This window comes from Lithobates pipiens, unplaced genomic scaffold (assembly GCF_037356315.1).
Source record: "Lithobates pipiens isolate NorthernLeopardFrog02 unplaced genomic scaffold, aLitPip1_a1.2 Scaffold_8, whole genome shotgun sequence".
Classification (NCBI taxonomy): domain Eukaryota; kingdom Metazoa; phylum Chordata; class Amphibia; order Anura; family Ranidae; genus Lithobates; species Lithobates pipiens.
This window is the reverse complement of record NW_027507903.1, coordinates 134,712,671-134,735,859: the sequence shown is the minus strand read 5'-3', so window position 1 is coordinate 134,735,859 and position 23,189 is coordinate 134,712,671. Positions and strand designations below refer to the sequence as shown.

Genomic DNA, 23,189 nt, shown 5'->3' with positions numbered 1-23,189 from the left:
ATCGGGACGGATCCGTGGACATCTGCTTGCTCAGTGGATATCGCTCTGTCGATCTCTGCTGAGCAGGAAGATGACAGGTCCGTCTCTACACACTGCGCAGGGATGGACCTGTCAGAATGCTGCTCTACCCTATGGGAGATCGGATGAGGACAGACCGTAGAGTCCGTTGTCGCCCGATCCGATCTGCAGACGGATGGAAAAGGTTTTTACTCCGTCACACTTTTTTTGGATCTGAGCAGGTCGGATGTCAGCGGACATGTCACCGTTGACATCTGACGCTCCATAGAGGTCTATGGAGCGTCAGTTCAGGTCCGCCTCATGTGAAAGAGGCTTTAGATCAAAGGGATAGAACTTCTGTGTAAGCAAATAATCCGACAATCTGCCAAGCTTTCAACAATGTGTAAATGCAGGAAGTTTAACCACTTAAAGTCGAAATCTTTTTCTGACACTTCTTTCTTAAGTTTAAAATCAATATTTTTTGTTAGAAAATTACTTGGAACCCCCAAAAATGTGTGTGTGTGTGTGTGTGTATATGTGTGTGTGTGTGTGTATATATATATATATAATATATATATATATATATATATATATATATAAATAAATTTGTATGTGTATGTAGCACTGACCCCCGAAGGTGCTGCTATTTTTTTTTGTTGGGCTTACCGTTGTCACCTGTTCACTGTGTCCGTCTGAGTCCCGTTGTAGAGTGAATTAAAGAATATTAGCTCCGACACTTAGTCCTTTTTCTGTATGTTTATTTAAAAAAAAACACACACTTTTGCAATAGAGGGGTATAGGATAAGGGGGGATTCGGGTACCTTTTTGTAGTTTTGCGGGCTAAAGGTATTTCCTTGATCCAGAGGACAAACTATTTCCACAAGCTGGATCTAGCAATCACCGGATAGGCCTCTCTCACTGACCTAGCAGCTGATGAGATGCTCGAACAAAGTCTCTGCCACAGACTTGATAAGTTTAGCGATCTTGTTATGCAATCCTCTGCCACAGGAAGTCAAAATAAGCTTCTGGTTGCAAAATTAGAGTTTTCCCACAATACTCGATTCTTTCAGCCGACCCGGCGATACTGTGTGGTAGGCAACCCAGGATGCATCCTTCAACTAAGTCTCCAGGCTTCTCCATGTCCTCCTCAGTAAATTCCTCCCCTGGATCCTCCAGTTGCTTGGCTTCTCCCCGCAGGCAAGACCGCACAGGACCGTCTCTGGATCAGTAGGCCCCAGAACCTCTGGGCCTACTCTTCAGTTGCGAAGCCTCAGACTAGCCGGCCTGAGGCATTGATCAAAGCAGCACACACCCCAGGCCAGAAGGGCCATGAAGTCGGGAAAAACGAACCCCAGAAAATGGCGTCAGTACCTTAAAGAGGAAGTAAACCCTGATGAGTTTACTTCCTCTTTTTTTTCCCTGCAAAGGTAAAGCATAATGGACTACTATGCATCGCATAGTAGCTCATTATGTGTCACTTACCTGACACAGGAGCCAGCGAAGTCGCCGCTGATCCCTGTAGTCCGCCGCATCCATCTTGCTGGTGGCGTCTCGCAGCTCCGACCAATGACAGCGGCGAAGCCGCGATGACGTCACTCCCGCGCATGCGCACGGGAGTCGCGTCTCGCAGCTCCGCCGCTGCCATTCGGCGAAGCCGCGATGACGTCACTCCCGCGCATGCGCACGGGAGTCGACAAATTAGGCAAATCCATTCTTGGACTTGCCGAATTTAGTGCGCCTGCGCGCCGCTGTCTACGGCGCATGCGCCGTAGACAGCGGTGCCCATTTTCGGGCAAATATCTCCTAAACCATATAGGTTTAGGAGATATTGCTTGGACCTACAGGTAAGCCTTAATCTAGGCTTACCTGTAGGTCAAAGTGGTTTGAAGGGGTTTACTTCCTCTTTAAGTATCCTTGCCCAGAATGCACAGCGGGTAGACCACTCCCACCAGGCTGTTTCTGAGTAAAGGGGTACCCAATACATTTAGCTTGTTGCATTTCTAACACTTACCGGTCGTGACAGCGACACCTATGGTCAAGTGGAAATTGGCACAACCCAGCCAAACTGGTACAGAAGCCAGAACTTTAGCATAATTAGTCTGAGCCAAACTTCAGCTTCAGACAAACTTAAATTTACAAAAATAATAGCACCGGTATTAAAAATACCAGTGCTACATATATATAATTTTAGCAGAGACCCTAGGGAATAAAATGGCAATTGCTGCAATATTTTATGTCACACTGTATTTGCCCAGCAGTCTTTCAAATGCAATTTTTTGGGGAAAAAATACACTTCAATAAAAATAAAAAGAAAAACTAAACCGTAAAGTTAGCACAATTTTTTTTTTTTTGTTTTAATGTGAAAGATGATGTTGCGCCGCGAGAATCGTGAGAGAATCGTGATCTATCTTCTAAGCAAACAAATTGTGATACTCATTTTAGCCAGAATCATGCAGCTCTAGTCCCTTGTCAATTCTACATTGTATTTTTTTAAATCTAACTGCCTACTCCCAAACTGTTATTTTGAAGTAAAACACGTAGCCAAGTAGTATTCTACGCATTTTTTTTTTTTTTTTTTTTTTTTTTTTTTTTTTTTTATTGTGCATTAAAAAAAAAAAGAAAACAAATAAAATTTTGACATGCTATCTGCCAATAGAATTTAACCAAAAAGTGCATTCTATGCATCCAAAAATATATGTATAGAAAATATACCAAATAAAATCATTATTCAACTAAAAAAACGTCAAAAGCAATAACTCCAAGGCCAATAATAAGTAACATGTTATCTCCTCCGATTCTGCAAGATGGCTGGTTGATGCACGGCTGTTCAGAAACGAACTGAAAAGCGCGAATCAACACTCGCCAAACTTCTACTAACACGAAAATTAGCAGAAGGAGCCCCAAGGGTGGTGCTAAAGAGCTGAAAAACCACATAGTACGTCACTACATTTTGTGATTGTTGGCCAACAATTGTGTGCCGTGTGTATGCAAGACAAGCTTGGGCCAACGCCCTTCGGACAAAAGTTCACGGTTTTGTTAGCCAACAATCCAATCGTGTGTACGAGGCTTCAGAGTTTCAATTTGTATGCAATTAGGCAGGCCCTGCTTGCACTACATGGTTTGGAAAATCAAAAGGAAATCTGGCAACAAACGTTGTATAGTGTGTATGGGGGTGCTGTAATCCTGTACTGACCTTTTTGAAGTGCAGGTTTACTAAAGTGAAAAATGAAATGTTTTTGAATAGCTTAGAAATATACTGGGACTTTTCAGGCTCTTCATAGATGTAAACCCCCCCCCCCCCCCCCCCAAACACACACACTTAATGAAAATCATGCCTATTAACCCCTTCCCGCCAAGCGTACGCAGATGTGCCGCCTCGGCTTTCGGGGGGTTATACCGGGATGATGCCTGCAGCTACCGTTGTTTAGAGCGGGTGATTGGCTTTCCAGGGATAACAACCAATATGGCTAAAAGCCGCTCGCCTGTTATCCCGGAGGAGCAGGAGGGGACTCCCTCCGCTCTTAATAGGCCACGATCGTCAGAGTGAGAGCAATAATTCTAGTACTAGACCTCTGTAACGCTAACCTGGTAACTAAGAAAAATGTAAAGCTTCACCTATGGAGATTTTTAGGTACCGTAGTTTGTCGCCATGCCACGAGTGCATGGAATTATAAAGCGTGACACGTTTGGTGTCTATTTACTCAGTATATCATAATCTTGCACATTATACAAAAAAATTGGGCTAGCTTTACTGTTGAATTATTTTTTTTTAAATTCATGAAAGTGTCCCTTTTCCCAAAAAGTTGCATTTAAAACACTGCTGCACAAATACCGTGTGACATAAAATATTGCAATAATCGCCATTTTATTCTCTAGATTCTCTGCTAAAAATATGTATGTATGTATGTTCTAAGTAATTTTCTAGCAAAAAATACTAGGGCTGTTGCTGATTAAAATTTTCATGTTCTATTAATCAAATTTTATTTTTTTTAAATCTATTAATCAACTAATTTCAATTAATTATAATGCGCATGCTGTCCGATGACTTCATGGACATCGACGTCACCGGACTCCTCCCCCCTTCCCTTCATTAGCAGATGGAGGCACTTAGGGAAGGGGAGAGGAGTCCGGTGCCGGTGATGTCCACGACATCACCAAATCTCCAACGGTACTCACTGAAGACCCAGAAGTCGGCGGAGAGGTGAGTACCGATCAAAAGAATTTTGCAAACTGGGCTGCAGCGCTGATCAGTGTATTCTAACAGAGAAGAGTCCACGCTTTCAGAATATGTCTCGGTAAAAGGGGATTTATACATCCACCTCTCTTGTGTGGATGGATGAATCTGTTAGGCTGGGCTCACACTGCTGTGCGGCTCACAGCAGGAGTCCGGTGTGTCCCTTTTTTTTTTTTTTTTCCATTTTAGGTCCAATTTCAGTCTGAATTGTTGGCTGAATTCGGACCTGAAATGGACCAGAAGACGCATGGGTCTCCTGTGCAATTCGCCCAACAGTCATCCTGTAGCCCTTGTACACAGACGGTCGAACATTCCGACAACCAAATCTGTCAGATTTTGTCCTCTGGATTTTGTCCGAAACTGTTGCATACACACGGTCGGACAAAGTTGTCGGAAAATCCGATCGTTCAGAATGTGATGACGTTATTTCGTTACGACGGGACTACATTCAGGCTAGTAGCCAATAGCTTTGGTGTAGGAATTTGATCTGAGCATGCATGGCACTTTGTCCGATCGGAATTCTCTACACATGATCGGACAAGGTCCGATCGGATTATATTGTCAGAAAATTTTACCGGCAAGTTGGAAAACTTGGTCCGTCGGATATTCCGACGGAAACGGTCCGATGGAGACCACACACAGTCAGATTATCCGACAAAACGGTCCGATCGGACACATTCCGTCGGAATCTCCGACCGTGTGTACAAGGGCGTAGATGTGTGAACTGGCTCCATTGAGAGTCAGTCACAGTCTCCTAACATGCAAATTGGATGTGGAGAAATCCACATCTAATTCGCAATGGTGTGAACCCAGTGTTTTTTTTTTTTTTTTTTTTTTTTATTCATCCCACTGGCTGCACAAAAAAAACTTTACATGTGTTCCCATTTAAGTGCTTTTACCTTTAAAACGCTCCTCCTAGAATAAAAGGCCCATAAACACAATGAGAATTTCAGACAATTTTTTATTTTTTTTTCCCATGCTAGTCTCATATGGAAAACAAATAGGTTACTAAAGTTACAAAAATTTTCATTAGACAGAATACAACTACAGAAATTATGTATTGTAAAGTTATTCTTTCATTTCCGAGCATGCACAGATTTTTATTTTTTTTGTGCAAATATCCTATTGCATGAAAATCGTTCATTCTGTTATCTTCCAATATTTTTTTTTTATTGTGCTTATTTTGTGATATTTTCACATGAACTGTCGTAATAAGCTCTTGAAAGCTGTGTATGAATGATCAGATTATCAGAAAATTACTTCAGATGCGCACAAACTGGGCTTTGGCAGTTTGACATGTTTGCCCTGGTTGGTGGATGACCTTGTCCTGGCACTGCGAGTACCTGTCACCAGCTCATTAGAGTACCTATTTACAGCCCATCTGTCAGGAAAGGTTTCATTTGCTGGTGGTACTGACAGATCTCTGGGCCGCAGTACTGGTGTCCACCAGTGGGTGTCACCAAGCAGTCTGGAGCCGACATCATCTCCTGCAATCGGGCGTCACCTGAGACTGATTGCAGGAGGTGTGTGTGTGTGTGTGTATATCTCTATCTCTCTCCATCAGATGTGGCACACATTTGCCTTGGTATTGTTCCTTGAACCCTGACCTGTGTTTGCTAGCCTGTGATCCTGTAACCATGTATCTGCTCCTGGACCCCTACCCTGCAGCCTGATTCCTTCCACCTGTTCCCTCTGTTCTCCCTGTCCGGTCTTGTTACCAACCCAATCTGCTTGATCTCCCGTGTATGACCCTGGCTTGTTTGCATGTTACTCCTGTATATACTTTTGGTTTAGGCAGTTATTTGTTGTGTGTCACTGGGGTTGGTTTCTGGTTAATCACTGTTTGTCATATTGGAGATGCGTTTACTTTTGTTTATTTACTTTCATTATAATAAATTATATTATATTCATTTTAAATGTGTTTGGTTCACTCTGTTGCAGTCCACACAGTTCTGGTCGCACCAGTTCATGACACCATCAGAGTACCCGAGCACCTATGTGCAGGCCATGCCTCATAGAATATACATTGGGGTCATTTTGTGGGTCATTCCATTGTCCTGGTGCTCCAGGACCCTCAAAAGTGTGTAAGTAGGAATGAAATTAGATGTGTAAGCTATGCTCCCAGAACGCCTGATGGTGCTCCCTGCATGTTGGGCCTCTCTATGTGGCCAGGTTGTGAAAGTCTCACACATGTGCTATCGCCATATTCTGGAAGAGTAGCAGAATGTATTTTGGGGTGTTATTGGAAGTATGCATATGCTGTGTGTGAGAAATAATGTGTTATGACAATAAATAAATCAAAAAAATTTCTTAATTTTCCCAAGAATTGTGGGAACAAATTAAAACTTCAAAAAACTCACCATGCCTCTTACAAATACCTTGGACTGTCTACTTTCCAAAAATAGGTCCTCTGGGTGATATTTGTACTTTCCTGACATTTCAGGGCCTCAAGAAATTGGATTTGAAATATCATAAAGGATCATCTAGGAGTAATTGAACCCTTAAAGAGGAACAGCAGTCTGCTCAGATCATTTGTAATAAAACATCTTTGCCAGTCTGAAGCTTCCCTCCAACCACTCTGCATATCATTTTATATATACTGTGATTCTGTACTTGCCAAATATGCTGCAGAAAACTCCCTTTTATTAAGTCTGGCTGCAGCCATTTTAACTATGGTTAGCTGAAGCCTGCTCACTTCCTGGATTTAGAGGCACACCTCCAGCTCTGCAGCTTTAATAGGCTCTCTTATGACTCAACCCCCACCCCCCCTCCCTTCCTGGCAAACTCTCATAAGGGTGAAAGAGAGCACTGTGCATGATGTGATAAGCCTAATGACCAGACAAGAAACAGGAAGTGGGCTGTATAAGGTATTTACTGGCAGAAAAAAAAAAGTTTTATTATCCAAAGTTAACACCACAAGGGGAGAAGGTTTAAGAAATTACTGAAGGTTCGCTTTAAGTAAATCCACCACAAACCTGTGCAAGGCAAACTGAGCATATGATCAAAAAAAGGCATACGCCAAGGTTGTCTTTTGTGAAGACCCTTGTCAAAATGATCAGCAAATTGCAATGGCAGCTTAAAGTGGAAGTAAACTCCCCTATCGTTTTCATCCACGGAAGCTGCCATCTTTGCCTCTGTTTAATCTTCAGCTGCCACGGTGCTGCACATGTGATCTGTTATGACACCAGCCATTGGGTGGTTTGACAGTTTGGTTGAGAGCACAGCCAATGTGCAGTTAGCATTCCTGGCATGCCGTTTTTTTAAACTGTTTAAATCGATGGGTTTACTTCCACTTTAAAGAGGTGTTCCAGCCTGGGGGAAAAAAAAGTCAACAGCTACAAATACTGACTTAATATTAAGACACTTACCCGTCCAGGGACCCCTCGATGTGTCGGCATCCCAGCTGATCTTTGAATCGGCTGTTGGTTGCTGCCGCCGCCGCCATCTCAACTAAGGGTAACCGGTTTCACAGACTGTTCCCTACTGCGCATGCGCAAAGTGTTTTCTAATTGGACCACCAGCGGAAGAAGGAGGAGGGGGCTGGGTTTCCAAGGGCCAGCACTGCCTTCAGGAGATGGGGACGAGGGGGTGGGAAGCACATAAGAAGAAGCTCCACTTTTGGGTGCAACGCCACTTTAAGTTGTATGCAAATCTTAGGTCTACAGTCACAGAAAACACTTTCATTTTATGGCATCCGTGTTATAATAGCAATACAATCTATAGTTCATTTACAATCCAATATAAGATTACTTGAAAATCCCCTTTTTATGTTGTGAGTGCTGCGTATCTGCTGGCCATCTCTTTTCACATCTTCCTGGATTCAATTTCTAAAGACTACATAACCCATGGTACATTGCCTGCAAGCAGTGATTCCTCTACTGACTCCGCCTCCTGAAACCCCTCCACCTAAGGCAGGCTCTCTGAAATGTGTGACACAGCAGTGCCTACTCACAGGACATAGTGAATACATATCACAGAATTCAAGGAAGTAAATGTGTGGGAGATATTCACAAAGTAGGTTTATAAACTTCACCATCATTCAGAATAGGAGAAGGCTAGAAATAATTCAAATACAATGTAGACATGAATTGGGTTGCAAAATAGCGGACATTCTATATTGCTTTAAAGGCTAACTTCATCTTTTGCACAATGTCACTGTCAAGCATCCATGGTAGTGAGCACTTGTAGATCACCAACCCAGGTTTCCCCAGGGCGTGGAGTCTAATCCCCAGCCTGCTTCTTCACCAGAGCCCCTGATGGTGGGGATGGTTGTTGCCTCCCCCTGCTCTGCACATGCTCGGTTGCTCTCCATGTTTTAGGCACTGCTGAGTTTCTAGAGGTCAATCTGCTGACAGCCTTAAGACTGCTTTCACACTGAAGCGCTTTACAGGTGCTATAGCACTAAAAATAGCGACTGCAATAGCACCTGTAAAGAGCCTCTCCTCTCACTCCAGTGTGAAAGCCCCAGTGCTTTCACACTGGAATGGTGCGCTGGCAGAATGATAAAAGTCCTGAAAGCTGCATCGTTGCAGCACTGTAGGAGCAGTGTACACACAGCTCCTAAAGCGCCCCTGCCTATTGAAGTCAGTGGGCAGCGCCGGCAAAGCTGCCATTCCCAGCAGCACAAGCCCATCATTGGGTTCCTGCAAATGATTTATGGCCAAGACCCGTTAATCAGTTTAGCAAATGACAGAAGAAACAACATGGGGCTCTTTTCATACAGTAGCGTTGTCCCAGCTTTTTTTTTTCCTCCCTGCAAAGCAGGGAGTAAAAACCGTCACATTGCTGAGTAAAACACCAAACTGTAAATATAGAACACATTGTTGGGCAAACATTTAACTCCTTGATCACCCTACATCAGGACTTGACAAATTTGCTTTGAATCTACCTGGGTAATCAGCCAGGCCAGAAGTCAGGGATCCAAGTAGAGGAACAGCAAGCAGAATAAGGAGCCAGAAGGGATGTCAGCAAGCCAGTCTTTAAACAACAACGCAGGAGGATGGTTTCTTATGATGTGACCAAGGCGAAGGCAGAGATGAAGTGAGCTGGATAGCTTTAAGTAGGCAGGTCAGTCGAGCAGGATCAGGAACAGCTGTGTAACTGTGGAGAGAGATGAAAGCTGGAAATTAGCCAACAGCTAAGCAGCCAGCCCAGAAAAGGAATGGCTAAGCCAGCCCTGACAGTGCGCTGATGAGGCTGTACTGATGGACACTGAGGCATCACTAATGTGCACTGATGAGGTGGCACTGGTGCATACCTCCTAACTATCCCGGATTCCGCATGTCTGTCCCGCAATTTCAAGTCGGTCCTGGGGGATCAGGGCTGGAGTCCCGGATTCTGTGAGGAAAATTCACCTTAGACCACACTCTGGTTCAAGTTAAGAAGTTTTCTTTATTTGACTCATATGAGGAGACAAGTTACAACAAAAGGACAGATATGTTCCTATTGGTTCTGATCTCTATGACCCGTGCAATAGGGCAGCATACATAGAGTTTGGCCTTATGGGCTCCTATCTGACTTGTCTGTCTAACAATTGTAAGACTTGCATTTATATACCTTTTACAAGCCTTATCTTGGCCATCTCTCCTAGATATGATTGGTTGCTAAGATCTACGTCAGTGTAACTAACCATAAATTTGACACCTGTTCTACAACCAGACAAACTTATGCATTCCCAGAATTCCTATATGTTCATTAAAATGATTTTTAACTGTTTTTGTCTATGGCTTTACCAATTAAAATACTTGTATAGAGACAATATGGCACCCAGTCATGTTAAATCAAACCCTCCTTGTCCTGATAAGACTTCACCAACTTCAAGGATAACAGATTTACGATTTTGGGAGAATGAACTTTCAATATTCAATATTCAATCTTATGTGTTCTATGTCTCGCTACATAATTCTCTATGTATGTATTCATATATCAGTTCTACAAAAAGGTACTTTATTATTTACATAATCAAATATATACACACATACATACACAAAGCTAGCTACTTTATTCAATATTGTCTAATTATTAATATATACATACACATCAGTGTTATCTTATTCAATGTATTTTAACAGTTTTAATGACGACACAAGCAGACCTTTGTTTGACCCTGTCAAACTTGGTGTACTGTACATAACTTTACCATATTCCACATAATTATTTTTAACCACCTGTATAAGATATTTTATCTTATCAGGCTGTAGTTCAACTGCTGTCAAAAGTTTTATTTTCTCATTACTGAACTAAAGTGAACTAAAAATGAACTATCTTATCTCTGTGATATATATGCATTTCAAGGACTCAACAACTCTATGTGACTTGAAACTATTCTACTTCTAACAATCTTTTGCAAGCCTGCATAACTGATTATAACCGATTTCAAGCTCCCCACAGCTTTGCTCCCTGCCTCCAGTGTAGGACAGCTCCGCCCCCACCTTTTGGCTCCAGTTTCTTGCCTGTCAGCGGTGCCTTTCTTGTAAGGCCTCATGTATACTACTGCTGGTAAACAACGTTTATGTGCAACTGCTCCTGAAATCTTCTCTATATTTTATCAATACATGTGCACAGGGTTGTTTATAGTAGTTTCTAGACAGTTGCATTTAGAGGCTTCTTTTGGAACCCCAAAAAATGTGTGCAGAAGCTGTGTTTTAGAGGCATGTCAAACGCGGCTACCCAAGTTTAGGCACGTTTTCGTCTAGTAGTGTTTTTAAAGGGAAACCTTTTATGTACTACTTTTGAGCCTGGAAAGTGCTAAAAACATACCAAAAACTCAATTATCACTGTATGCAAGCTTAATATACCATGTTATATTCCCCTCATCAGCCAATTATGCTGTACAATACACAACTTTCATTACTTGACACTGAAGGTGAATAGGAATTTCACTCACCTGTCAACCATTAAGGATTTAACCTGATGATCCCCGCATTGACCTTGAAACCCTAACGTCTGACTGTTTGCATTTATTTATGACCCAACATATTATAACGTTTTCCAGCTAGCTAATGAGATTCATACAATTGTCTCTTCCTTCCCCCAGCCTGTAACCCTATATCAATCTCTCACGTGTGATATGAACTAGATGGGGTCTAACCTTTTCCAAGAGACCGTCAAATGTGGCAATTGACGTGTGTAAAATGTAAAAAAAATTCTCTGGGTAATTACATATCTATGTTCAGCTATTAGAAAAGTATCCTGTGGACATGCATTGAGCCATCAATGAATGTGTTCAGTAGCAATGAACTCTGGTCCTCTCATGCAATTTTCTACGTCTTTGGAGCATCAGCAAAAACAACATCAGGAGCATTTCCTCACACATGCTCCATCATGGGATCCATATTAACAAACCAACCAGAAAATATCAGCTAGCTCCAAGCACACTGCTTTCCCAGCTGCACCTCACACTGTTCTCTCACAGAATGGCTGAAATAGTTTAAATACTTGTTTTTAGTGCTCTCTAATCATTTGGGAGGGTCTCCTGAGGTTATCTTTAGTAAACGCTCCTGAAGGTAAACACGGCTTGTAAACGCTGCTAATGACAAATTTTAAACTAGCTGTGATGTTCCAACATTCAGGAGAGGTTGAGAAACGTCCCATGTACATGAAGCTTAGGAGGAGCTGTGCGGCCACCCTGGCGCCTAGAAAGGAAGAGCGGCTCGGCTGCATATGGATGGATCGATCTCTCCATATACTGAATGCCTGCAGGAGGGAGAGGAGGAAGAGTAGGCATTCAGTGGCTGCAGGAGGTATATGGAGAGCTCGATTCATCCAAATGCAGCCAAGCTGCTGCTCCAAACAGCTTCCTTCCACTGCAGAAGAGTTCCGCTACCTTTCGGTGCCCACCCTGTGCTTGTCCGTCTCCGGTGACAGCGTCCACTCTCGACACCTCCGTGGGATCCACCCTCCCTCCTCCAGCACTCTGCAGTGATCCCAATGAGTGTGCTCTCCCTAGTTGCGCTGTAGCCACCGAGTGAGCTGGAGGCAGAGCCACCTCTACTGCCTTCTGCTGTTACCGATATGTGCCGGTGGGAAGAGAGATGACTGCCCAACCTCGGAGATCCTGCCTGCAGATATGACAACTACAATAGTTCTTTCCAGGAAGTGTATGGGAAGGTAAGCTGGGGGGGGGGGGGTCACAGAAGGGGGGTGAGTGTGCAGGAAGGTGTTTGCAGCTAACATTAGTTGCTGCCTCTTTGCATGATGATGCCACTGTCCAATGGCCCTTGCAGTGATGGAGCATTGAATTAGGACTCATTCACACCATCTATCTTCATACCCTCTGCACACCGCAATCCTCTCCTGCATATACTAACTGCCATACACGCCGCACTCCTCTCCTGCGCATACTAACTGCAGCCATACACTCCGCACTCCTCTCCTGCATTATACACTCCTGTACTATATATAGTACTGTACATTATATACTTCTCACCAAAGTCTTCATTGTCTCAACAGTTGCTGGTTGCTATGCAGTCCCTGACTATTTTAATGAAGTTCTTTAAGGTAGGCTCAGAAAACTCAATCAAAGCATTTTTTTAGGTACAAAGAAGCCTGGGCTTAAGCCCCTTCCACTGGTAAGACTTTGACCCCACCCACACTTTGCCATGGCATGCATAGCAGGTCACTCCCTTTTTCAAGTGTCCCTCATTCTGAAATTCAAATGTTGGGAGGTAAGCTGATGGGTGGCACTGATACGCATTGATAGGCTGCATTGATGGGCATTGATGGGTGACAGATCAAGCCTGCAACCCCAGCCTCCAACTGTCAAACTGGGAAGGAGATGTCTGAGGTGGGCTGGCAATGAGAGCAAGCAAGGGAAGGCCTCAGCCGCGCTTATCACAGTCCCGCCCACCAGGGAAGGATGCCAGTTCGCACATGTATCCTGCTCCAGCAGGCCGCAAAGTTACAGCCTCAATTATCAGGCAGCCTGACCATAGTCCGCGCACCCGTGGGGGTCACATGGGGGGAGGGAATCCAGACCAATGCTGCAGTGTAACCTAGGTGTCAGAACACAATTTCCACCTTGGGCACCTGGGTTTTGTCGAGCCCTGCCCGAGATGTTAACCCCTTCCCAGCCACTGTCATTAGTCTAGTGACAGTGTATATTTTTTAGCATTGATCACTGTATTGGTGTCACTGGTGATGCCAGTGGCAATTACTCAGTCCTCCCAACATAAGTTAGTGTCAGATTGCCCCGTCGCACTATTGCAGTCCCACTTTAAATTGCTGATAACCAGCATTACTAGTATAAAAAAAAAATCCCATATCTATACCCTAGTTTGTAGATGATATAACTTTTATGCAAACCAATCAATATAAACTTATTGGGATTTTTCTTTACCAAAGACATGTAGCAGAATACCTTTTGTCCAAAATGTATGAAGAAATTACCAGAGTGTACCGTCTACCATACACACAGTCCGCTGGTTTATTCTGAACAGGCCGATGCTGCCTGACATTCAGCCCCTGTGGACTTGGCTTTAGGCCGGCCATACATGGGTCAAATTCCAAAAGAATTTTCTTTCGAAAATCGTAATTAGGAATTTTCGTTTGAATTTCGCACCATTAGTGGGCTGTAGCAATGATTTTCATGCGGCTATCGATTTGGAGTGATCAGGCATATTGGAAATGAACAAATGTCTAATCCAATGATGGGAGAATCGTACAGGAAATATAATCGAAAAAGAAATGAGCTGTGACCTGGAAAGAAGAAAAGATTCCCGGTCACAATTTTTTTTCTTTTCTGTAGCAACATAAGGTGAAATTGAAAGGCTGGTTGGATTTTGAAATCAATGGTGGCACCATTGGATTACAAAACGCAAGAAATTTCTGACTTTTAGGACTGATTTGAACTGTGTATGGGCATGCTGAATGTACCAAGTTGATCGATCAACTTGGGTACAACAGCCTGCTGGATTTTACGCGCAATTATCACTGTCTTCTCCCAGCAGGGATGGCTTTATCTGCCACACCCCCTCCCTACAACAGCCTGACTGATTTTTACTTGTGATTTATCGCTAGTGATAATCATTGTCTTCTCCATCTGGGAGAGTACAATATCTTGGTAGGTTGGATTCCCTTGTCAGCACGGTTGGTGCATGAACACAGTCTATGGCTGGCTTTACTGACACTTGCATGCAGCTTTCACTGAAAATAACTGCTGATCACGTATCTGATATTTTCAGTATGAATTGACAAAGTTTACTTTAAATTGCTACATTTTCAAGCCTGTGCAGTATGTAAAAACTAAGGATGTACATGGAGAAAACTGCTTTTTATTTATAAAATTATGGCCTGCTTAAAGTGGAGGGCCACCCTGAAAAAAAAAAAAATATTAAAAATTACAAAAAAATCTAAAAAAAAAAAAAAATGTGAAAATTTTTTTTTTCTTACCAGAAGTGCCTGTTGCTAGGCACATAATCCTAATCTTCCTCTTCCTCCTCCTCCTCCGCGGAGATCTTCTGTCTTCTCTCCTCCGTGCGGCGTCTAGTGGGTAATGGGTCGCGCTGTGTTCTGGGAACTGTGTGTTCCAGAACACAGCGCGTCCCATTCACAAAGCGCTGCGTGACTCGCGCATGCGCAGTAGGAAACAGGCAGTGAAGCCATAAGGCTCCACTGCCTGTTTCCCTTACAAGGAATGGCGACGCCGAGGGACGGGACGGCCTCGGGCGGCCGACATCGCGGGTGCCCTGGACAGGTAAGTGGGCTGATTAAGTCAGCAGCTGCAATGTTTGCAGCTGCTGACTGTTTTTTTTTTTTTTTTTTAAACGGCCCTCCGCTTTAAAGGGGTTGTAAACCTTCGTGTTTTTTCACCTTAATGCACCCCCCCCCCCCCCCCGTTTTACTTACCTGAGCCCTAGAACTTGATTTGGTGGGGACACATTGTCTCCCTGCCTGGGGTTCTCGGCTCTTGATTGGATAGATTGATAGCATTGGCTTCCACTGCTGTTAATCAAATCCAATGATGCAGGTGCTGGGGGGCGGGGCCGAGTCATACATTCAGAGGCTATGGACGCCAACTGCTGGACTTGGGAGCGCGCCCGGAAGGTAACCCCTTCAGGGAAGTGCTTCTCCTAGGGGGGTTATCTGATGCAGGGAGGGGCCTTGAGAGCAACCGGGGCCCCCAGAAGACAAGGTTTACACAGTCAACGAGCTGCACAGTGGAGGTAAGTATGATATGTTTATGTACAAAAAAAACGTACCCTTACAATCACTTTAACCGCTTCCCGACCGCTTCATGCAGATATACTGCGGCAGAAGGGCACGTACAGGCAGATTAACGTACCTGTACGTTGCCCTTTAAGAGGCTGCTTGCAGGCACACCCGCCGGGAGTTCCGTGACTCTATGTCCGCGGGGATACTCGCGATCATCTCACTGTGAGTAAGGACGGGGAGATGCTAATGTAAACAAGCATCTCCCTGTTCTGCCTAATGACATTGTTGCTGATCACCGCTCCCTGTAATCGGGAGCGGTGATCAGTGTCGTGTCACACATAGCCCCTCCCCCCACAGTTAGAATCACTACCTAGGACACACTTAACCCCTACAGTGCCACCTAGTGGTTAACCCCTTCACTGCCAGTCACATTTACACAGTAATCAATGCATTTTTAATTGCACTGATTGCTGTATAAATGTGAATGGTCCCAAAATTGCAACAAAATTGTCCGACGTGTCGGCCACGATGTCGCAGTCATGATAAAAATCGCTGATCACTGCCATTACTAGTAAAAAAAAAAAAAAAATTATCAATAAAAAGGTCTTAAAACTATCCCCTATTTTGTAGACGTTATAACTTTTGCGCAGACCAATCAATAAACGCTTATTGCAATTTTTTTTTTTTTAACAAAAATACGTAGAATATATATTGGCCTAAACTGAGGGAAAAAAATGTTTATATATATGTGTGTTTATACATACATATACATATATATATATATATATATATATATATATATATATATATATATATATAACTTTATTATAGCAAAAAGTAAATATTTATTTTTTTCTCAAAATTGTCGCAATTTTTTAGTTTAACCACTTTCAGACCGGACCAATTTGCTGGTCAAAGACCAGACCACTTTTTGCGATTCGGCACTGCGTCGCTTTAACTGACAATTGCGCGGTCATGCGACGTGGCTCCCAAACAAAATTAACGTCCTTTTTTCCCACAAATAGAGCTTTCTTTTGGTGGTATTTGATCACCCCTGCGGTTTTTATTTTTTGCGCTATAAACAAAAATAGAGCGATAATTTTGAAAATTATTATTTTTTACTTTTTGTAATAATAAATATCCCCCAAAAATATATAAAAAAACATTTTTTTCCCTCAGTTTAGGCCGATACGTATTCTTCTACATATTTTTGGTAAAAAAAATCGCAATAAGCGATTATTGATTGGTTTGCGCAAAAGGTATAGCGTTTACAAAATAGGGATAGTTTTATAGCATTTTTATTAATAATTTTTTATTATTTTTTTTTTTACTAGTAATGGCGGCGATCTGCGATTTTTATTGTGACTGCGACATTGTGGGGGACCCATCGGACATTTTTGACACATTTTTGGCACCATTGTCATTTATACAGTAATCACTGCTATATAAATGCAGTGATTCCTGTGTAAATGACACTGGCAGTGAAAGGGTTAACCAGTGGGTGGCAGTGTAGGGGTTAAGTGTTCCTAGGGGTGTGTTACTAACTGTGGGGGGGTTGGGCTTTCATTTAGTGTACACTGATCTCTGCTTCAATCACATGGAGCAGAGATCAGCGTCACTAGTTGCTAGGCAGAATGGAAAAATGTTGTTTATACAGCATTTCCTCCATTCGGCCGCTCCGTGAGACGATCGCGGGGATGCCTGCGGCGATCGAGTCCGCGGGTCCCGCGACCGGACTCACGGGGGTCCCGGCGGCGCGCTCCCGATGGCACGGCGGCAACGAATATTGGACGTACATGTACGCCAATATGCCTGCCCGTGCCATTCTGTCGACGTACATCGTCGTGCGCTGGTCGGGAAGTGGTTAAAGCACAAAAAATGAAAACTGCACAAGTGATCAAATACCACCAAAAGAAAGCTCTATTTGTGGGGAAAAAAAAGGACGTCAGTTTTGTTTGGGAGCCATTTCGCACAACCGCGCAATTTTCAGTTAAAACTACGCAGTGCGGAATCGCAAAAAAACGCTCTGGTCTTTGGCCAGCCAAATGGTCTGGGGCTTAAGTGGTTAACCACTTCCCACCCGGCCGATGTACATATACAGCCGGGTGGGAGCCATCTACTTCTGATAGGACGTTCAGGAACGTCCTTCAGAAGGAGCGGGATCGCGTGCGCGTGCCCGCGCAGACCCGATGTGCTCGTGTCACCCGGACACGGCGCATCTCAGATCGGCAGGAGGGCTCTGTGATTGGCCCTCCTGATCACATGACGAAGTCGTGAATAAATACCACCAAAATAAAGTTCTATTTGTGCGAACAAAATGATAAAAATTTAATTTGGGTACAGTGTAGCATGACCGCGCAATTGTCACTGAAAGCGCTAGAGCGATGAAAGCTGAAAATTGGGCTGGGAAGGAAGGGGGCGAAAGTGCCCTGTATTGAAGTGGTTAAACTAAACCTTTAGCTTAGTGACCTTTTGTAATCCATTATATAGAGAATAGGGACTAGAAAAACTGCAGTGTATGGATGTTCTTTTCCTTATCTAGGCATTTAGGGAACAGTAATGTTTATTTCAGATCTTTCTGACTTTTGAACTGATAGGAAGTGTTATGAGTTTTTACCTGAAGCAAGGGAGGAGAAGTGGGAGGCAATGGACTCGTGAGCACCATGTGAGTGGGAACAATCGGAGCTCTTGTTCGTCATGTACAGCAGGCATTCTGATTTCACATTCAAACCTTTTAAACTCATCAACCGATAGAGAACCGGTAAGATAACATAGATGACAGAGAACAGTTCTAAGGGGGTTATTTAATAAAGGAAAATTCACTGCTCGTGCACTTTGAAGTAAAGTCTGTAGATCTTAGGGGGACATGCAAAGAAAATAAAAAAAAAAAACAGCATTTTAACTTTAGATGATAAAATCAGCAGAGCTTCCACTTATTTCAGATCTACCCCTTAGATTAGAGCGACTGCCCTTCCAAGTGCACTTGCAGTGCAAAGTGGATTTTCCTTTCATAAATAACCCCCTAAGTGTCCTATGTAACAAGTACATGGGAAATGAGTAAATCAATTGTTTGTTTCCTAGTTATATTACAAATTGGCATTCTCCATCAATCAGAATGTGCTGAAGACATTCAGGGTTACCGAGTCGGGTGGAGCAAATGGCTATTTATAGAACAGTAACCCATGGAAAATAATCGTAACTTTCCATCAATTGATAGCGTCAGAGATAAAGCTGATTGCTATGCGTTGCTGCTCTGTACGACTGTCTGCCTTATTTGGTAAGATTTACCATCATTTTGGCACCATAATAGCCTATGTAAACAGTGTCTGTGTACATGGGACCAACCAAATTTTGATCTACGTATGGGCAGGCTGGTGCTATAGAATTTTGATTTCAACAACCAGCACGTCAAGTTTTTCCTGAACAATCAGTGCTGGCGGCTGTAGCTGGCAGCACTAATCGGTGTATTCAGACAAGTCTCCTTACTACCAGAATACACTAATTTAGCAGGAAAAATTCCCCCATCCACATCGAGTGTAGGAATCCGGTAATTTTTATTAGTAAAAAGTGAATAATGTATGGCCTGCCTGAGTGTGTTAAAGATGTGATTATTGTAGGCATGATGACTGTGCTTGGTAAATGTGTACATATTAGGACTGATGGTAATTGTATGCTAATTATATGCAGCTCATTTGTAAGCAGCTTAACTGGAAATTTTGTGTTTAGGAAATATTTACATATTTATGAACAAATGCTGTACAAGTATTACGCCTTGACATTTTACGTGGAATTGTTTTAATAAATTAAACACGGATTAATACACATACCTCCAGTCGCATCACCTGAGAAATCTTTTAAACATTTTGCAATTGGAGATGAGCTCCAGCGTGTTCAGATATTAGCCTGAGTGTGCATGTGCTATCCAGCTAGGGAGCAGTCAATGCAGACCACCAATTATTAGCAGCTATTGTATCCCCACATGTACACACTGCTTTTATATATGCGGCTTCAGGGTGGAAAATGCCTCGTCCACTTACAATTGGTGGTCTGAAGTGACAGCTTCCTGTTCGAATAGCTCAGGAGGGGATCAAACTAATATCAAAACCCACCTAAGCTCATCCCGAATTTGCAATTTGTATCTAGGCTAGGTTTATACATGTTGTAGTTGATGCGTTTTCCTGTGAGTTTTGCATTTTTTTCACACGCATTTTGATGCGTTTTTAATTCATTTTGGGGAGGTGTCATGCAGGAAAGGACCAACAAAAACGCAGTGTTTTTGATGTGTTTCCATTGAAGTTGCAATCAACTTTAAGCCCAGGTTCACACCCATGCAAATAGACATCGCATGTGATTCGTACCTGTGGTGCCGATCGCATGCAATGTCTTTTGAGATGCGAGTTCAGCCATACAGTTGTATGGCTGAACTCGTAGTAGATTCACACAGAAAAAAGTGCATGGACTTGTTTTTCCCTGCACTACAATCGTATTGCATGGATGTTCTCACCTATGCAATCCGATTCCTGTGCGAGTTCACAGTTCACGCTGTAATCTGTGAATCGATCTGGGGGTGTCATTAACAATATAATGACAATCGCATGTGGGAGAAGAGCGATGCAGGAACCAGCACTGTAATCATGCTGGTTCCCGCATCGCATCAGTGTGAAGCTAGGTTAAAGGAGAATCCCACTCTTTACAAAAAATAATAAATGCATCTATGGTGCAAAAATCACAAATGTGTATTTTATTTTTTTGCATTCGAACCTACTAAGTATTTGCAACTGTGATCTGTGGATTGCAAGTGCTAAGCTCTGGGTCCCGTAGACCATTCCTCCAGCTCAGGTACGGACCTTCAGATGGAGAGGTGGAGGAAGTATCATTGGACTACAAGAGTGGTGATGTCATTGCATTTGTGCGCAATTTTAAAGTGGACGTTTAGGCTAAAACTAGCTAACTCTGATCCTATTCTCTGCCACATTCTAAGCCTAATCTATCTAACCCTGTAAAGAAGAAATTGCTGTACTTACCTGTCCTGCAGCCGCTCTGGTCTGGTCCCATGCTAAACTGTCAGCAACAGCTTCAGTGTGTGGAAGTGTGCAGGAAAGGCAGCCGACAACAGAAGCCCCATAGTAAGACCCCTTTCACGCTGGAGCGCTTTGCCGGCGCTATAACTCTAAATATAGCGCCTGCAAAGCGCTCTGAAAGAGCCACTGCTGCCTCTTCAATGCCCAAGGGCTTTCACACTGGAGCAGTGCGCTGGCAGGACGCTAAAAAAAAAGTCCTGCTTAGCAGCATCTTTGAAGCAGTGAAGGAGTGGTGTATACACCGCTCCTGCCCAACGAAATCCATTTGCGGTTGTTTTAACCTTTTCTAGGCTGCTAGCTGGGGGGGGGGGGGGGGTAAAAGTGCACGCTAGTGGCCGAATAGCGCCACAAAATTGACAGTAAAGCGCAGCAAAAAATAGCGATGCTTTACTGCCGACGCACCCACAGTGTGAAAGGGGCCTTAGTCTATAGGTGACGTCACTTCCCAGCCATTGTCGGAGACTGGACGGCTACGGAACAGGTAAGTACAGCAATTTTTACTTTACAGGGCTAGATAGATTAGTCTTAAAATGTGGCATAGAGTAGAATTAGAGTTGATTCGTTTTTTTGCCTAAACTTCCATTTTAAAACTACAGTTTCTCTGCCTTGGTGGCATATGGGACTTGTTCTATTTTCATTCACAATTTCCTTCTTTTGGTTTACCAAAACATTACAATTAAAGGACCTACCTGAACAATCCATTATGTTTGTACCAGGCTGGCTTATGCCGCGTACACACGATCAAACAAGCGGGTGGAAAAGTCCGGCAAACTCAAGTCCGCCAAACAATCCCCCCGTGTGTAGCCTCCGGCATACTTTTTTGACCCGAAAGTACGGCGGACTTAGAATGTAGTTTTACACTCCAATCTTCCCGCCGGACTCGCATTTTGGCGGACAATCCGGCCGTGTGTATGCCAGTCCGCCGTACTTTTGAAATGAACAGACTTTTCCCGCCCGGAGAAAAGTACGCTCATTTCGAGCGGTTCTCCAGGCAGGCGGGGCCCGCGAAGGAGACGTCGCTGGCCCCGCCGCCTGGTATGGACTTAAAGGGGAACCCCAACGCCGAAAAAAATCGGCGTGGGGTTCCCCCAAAGTCCACAACAGACCCTTGTCCGAGCACGCTACCTGGCCGGCCAGGAAAGGAGGGGCGAGCCCCCCCCCCCTCCTGAGCCGTACCAGGCCCTCAACATGGGGGGTGCCTTGGGGAAGGGGGGGCCGCGTGCCCATTCGCACTCTCTAGTATGTTGTGAAATGCGATCAGTTAAGCCCCATTCACACGATTGGATTTTCCGTCTGGAAAGTTGGATGTCAGGCTGTTGTTGGAAAATCCGACCGTGTGTATGCTCCATTAGACAACTGTCGGAATTTCCGCCAACAAATGTTGGTTAGCATGTCTTCAAATTTTCCGCCAACAAATGTGTGTTGTCGGATTTTCTGATCATGTGTACACAAGTCCATCGGACAAAAGTCCAAAGTACAAACGTGCATGCTGGGAAGCAGAAGGTCTTGTAAACTAGTGTTTGTAATAGCAAATTATGAAATCTCCAAATGCAGCGCACATTCTCTTCTTCTTTAATGGGATAATAATGAAGCTGCTTTGCTGGTGATACTGATTGAGTTATTGCAAATGAATTTTCAAAGGCTTTTTTTTTTTTTTCTAGTGAATTCAAGAATAATATCTTGTGTGTCCCTTGTCAATTTTACATTGTATTTTTTAAAATGTAATTGCCTACTCCCAAACTGTCATTTGAAGTAAAACACATAACCAAGTATTATTCTCCACAATTTTTTCTTTTTTTTTCTTTATTGTGCATTTAAAAAATAAATAAATAAATAATAATAATAATTATATATATATATATATATATATATATATATATATATATATATATATATATATATATATATATATATATATACATATACATACACACACACACACACACACACACACACACACACACACACACACACACACATGCTATCTGCCAATAGAACTTAACCAAAAAGTGCATTCTATACATCCAAAAATATAAAAAATATATCAAATCGTTATTCAACCAAAAAAAAAAAAAGTCAATGCAATAACTGCAAGGCCAATAATAAATAACAGGTTATCTCCTCCGATTCCGCAACATGTCTGGTTGACGAATGGTCATTCAGAAACTAGCTGAAATGCGCGAAATGAAAAACGTGAAAAGAAAAGCGCAAATCAACACTCAACAAACTTCTACTAACACTAAATTAGTAGAAAGAGAGCCCAAAGGGTAGCGCTAATGGGCTGAAAAAACACGTAGTATGTCACTACGTTCATAATTGTTGCCCAACATTTGTGTGACTGTGTGTATGCAAGACAAGTTTGAGTCAACACCCTTTGGACAAAATTCCACAGTTTTGTTGGCAGAAAGTCCGATCCTGTGTATGAGGCATTAGGTTTCATTTTTCTATACATCTGAGGAAAGAATTTTGTGCTTTCCTTCCCTAGTCATTTTTGCTTCAGCACTGTATCCTGCTGGCACCTGGTGCTATGTGTGTAGTTAGGCACAGGGTGCTATAAAGGTCCAGGGCTGTGGTCCATTCCAATGGTACCCAGACCCTGAAAAACCCTTCAGGGGTATGCCCACTGTGGTGAGGGAAGTTTGGTGCCCTCTGGGATAAGATGTATGTCCAGGTCCTGTACATGTGGGCTCTTTACATAATATGTTATCTCCCTACATCTCTACTAT

At 43.1% G+C, this 23,189-nt stretch overlaps 1 protein-coding gene across 4 annotated transcripts in view; it reads left to right on the top strand.

The window, feature by feature from the left end:
- LOC143962605 (transmembrane protein 53-A-like) overlaps positions 1 to 23,189 on the top strand; it is a 112,519-nt gene that overhangs the window by 47,960 nt on the left and 41,370 nt on the right. Inside the window, exon 1 of one of the 4 annotated variants that reach the window (XM_077471897.1) lies at positions 17,973 to 18,143. The exons of the other annotated variants lie outside the window; for them this stretch is intronic. Within the exon in view, the coding sequence (XP_077328023.1) occupies positions 17,988 to 18,143 (156 nt within the window). The 5' untranslated portion in view covers positions 17,973 to 17,987. Of the gene's footprint in view, positions 1 to 17,972; positions 18,144 to 23,189 lie in introns of those variants that run through there. 4 annotated transcript variants of the gene reach the window in all.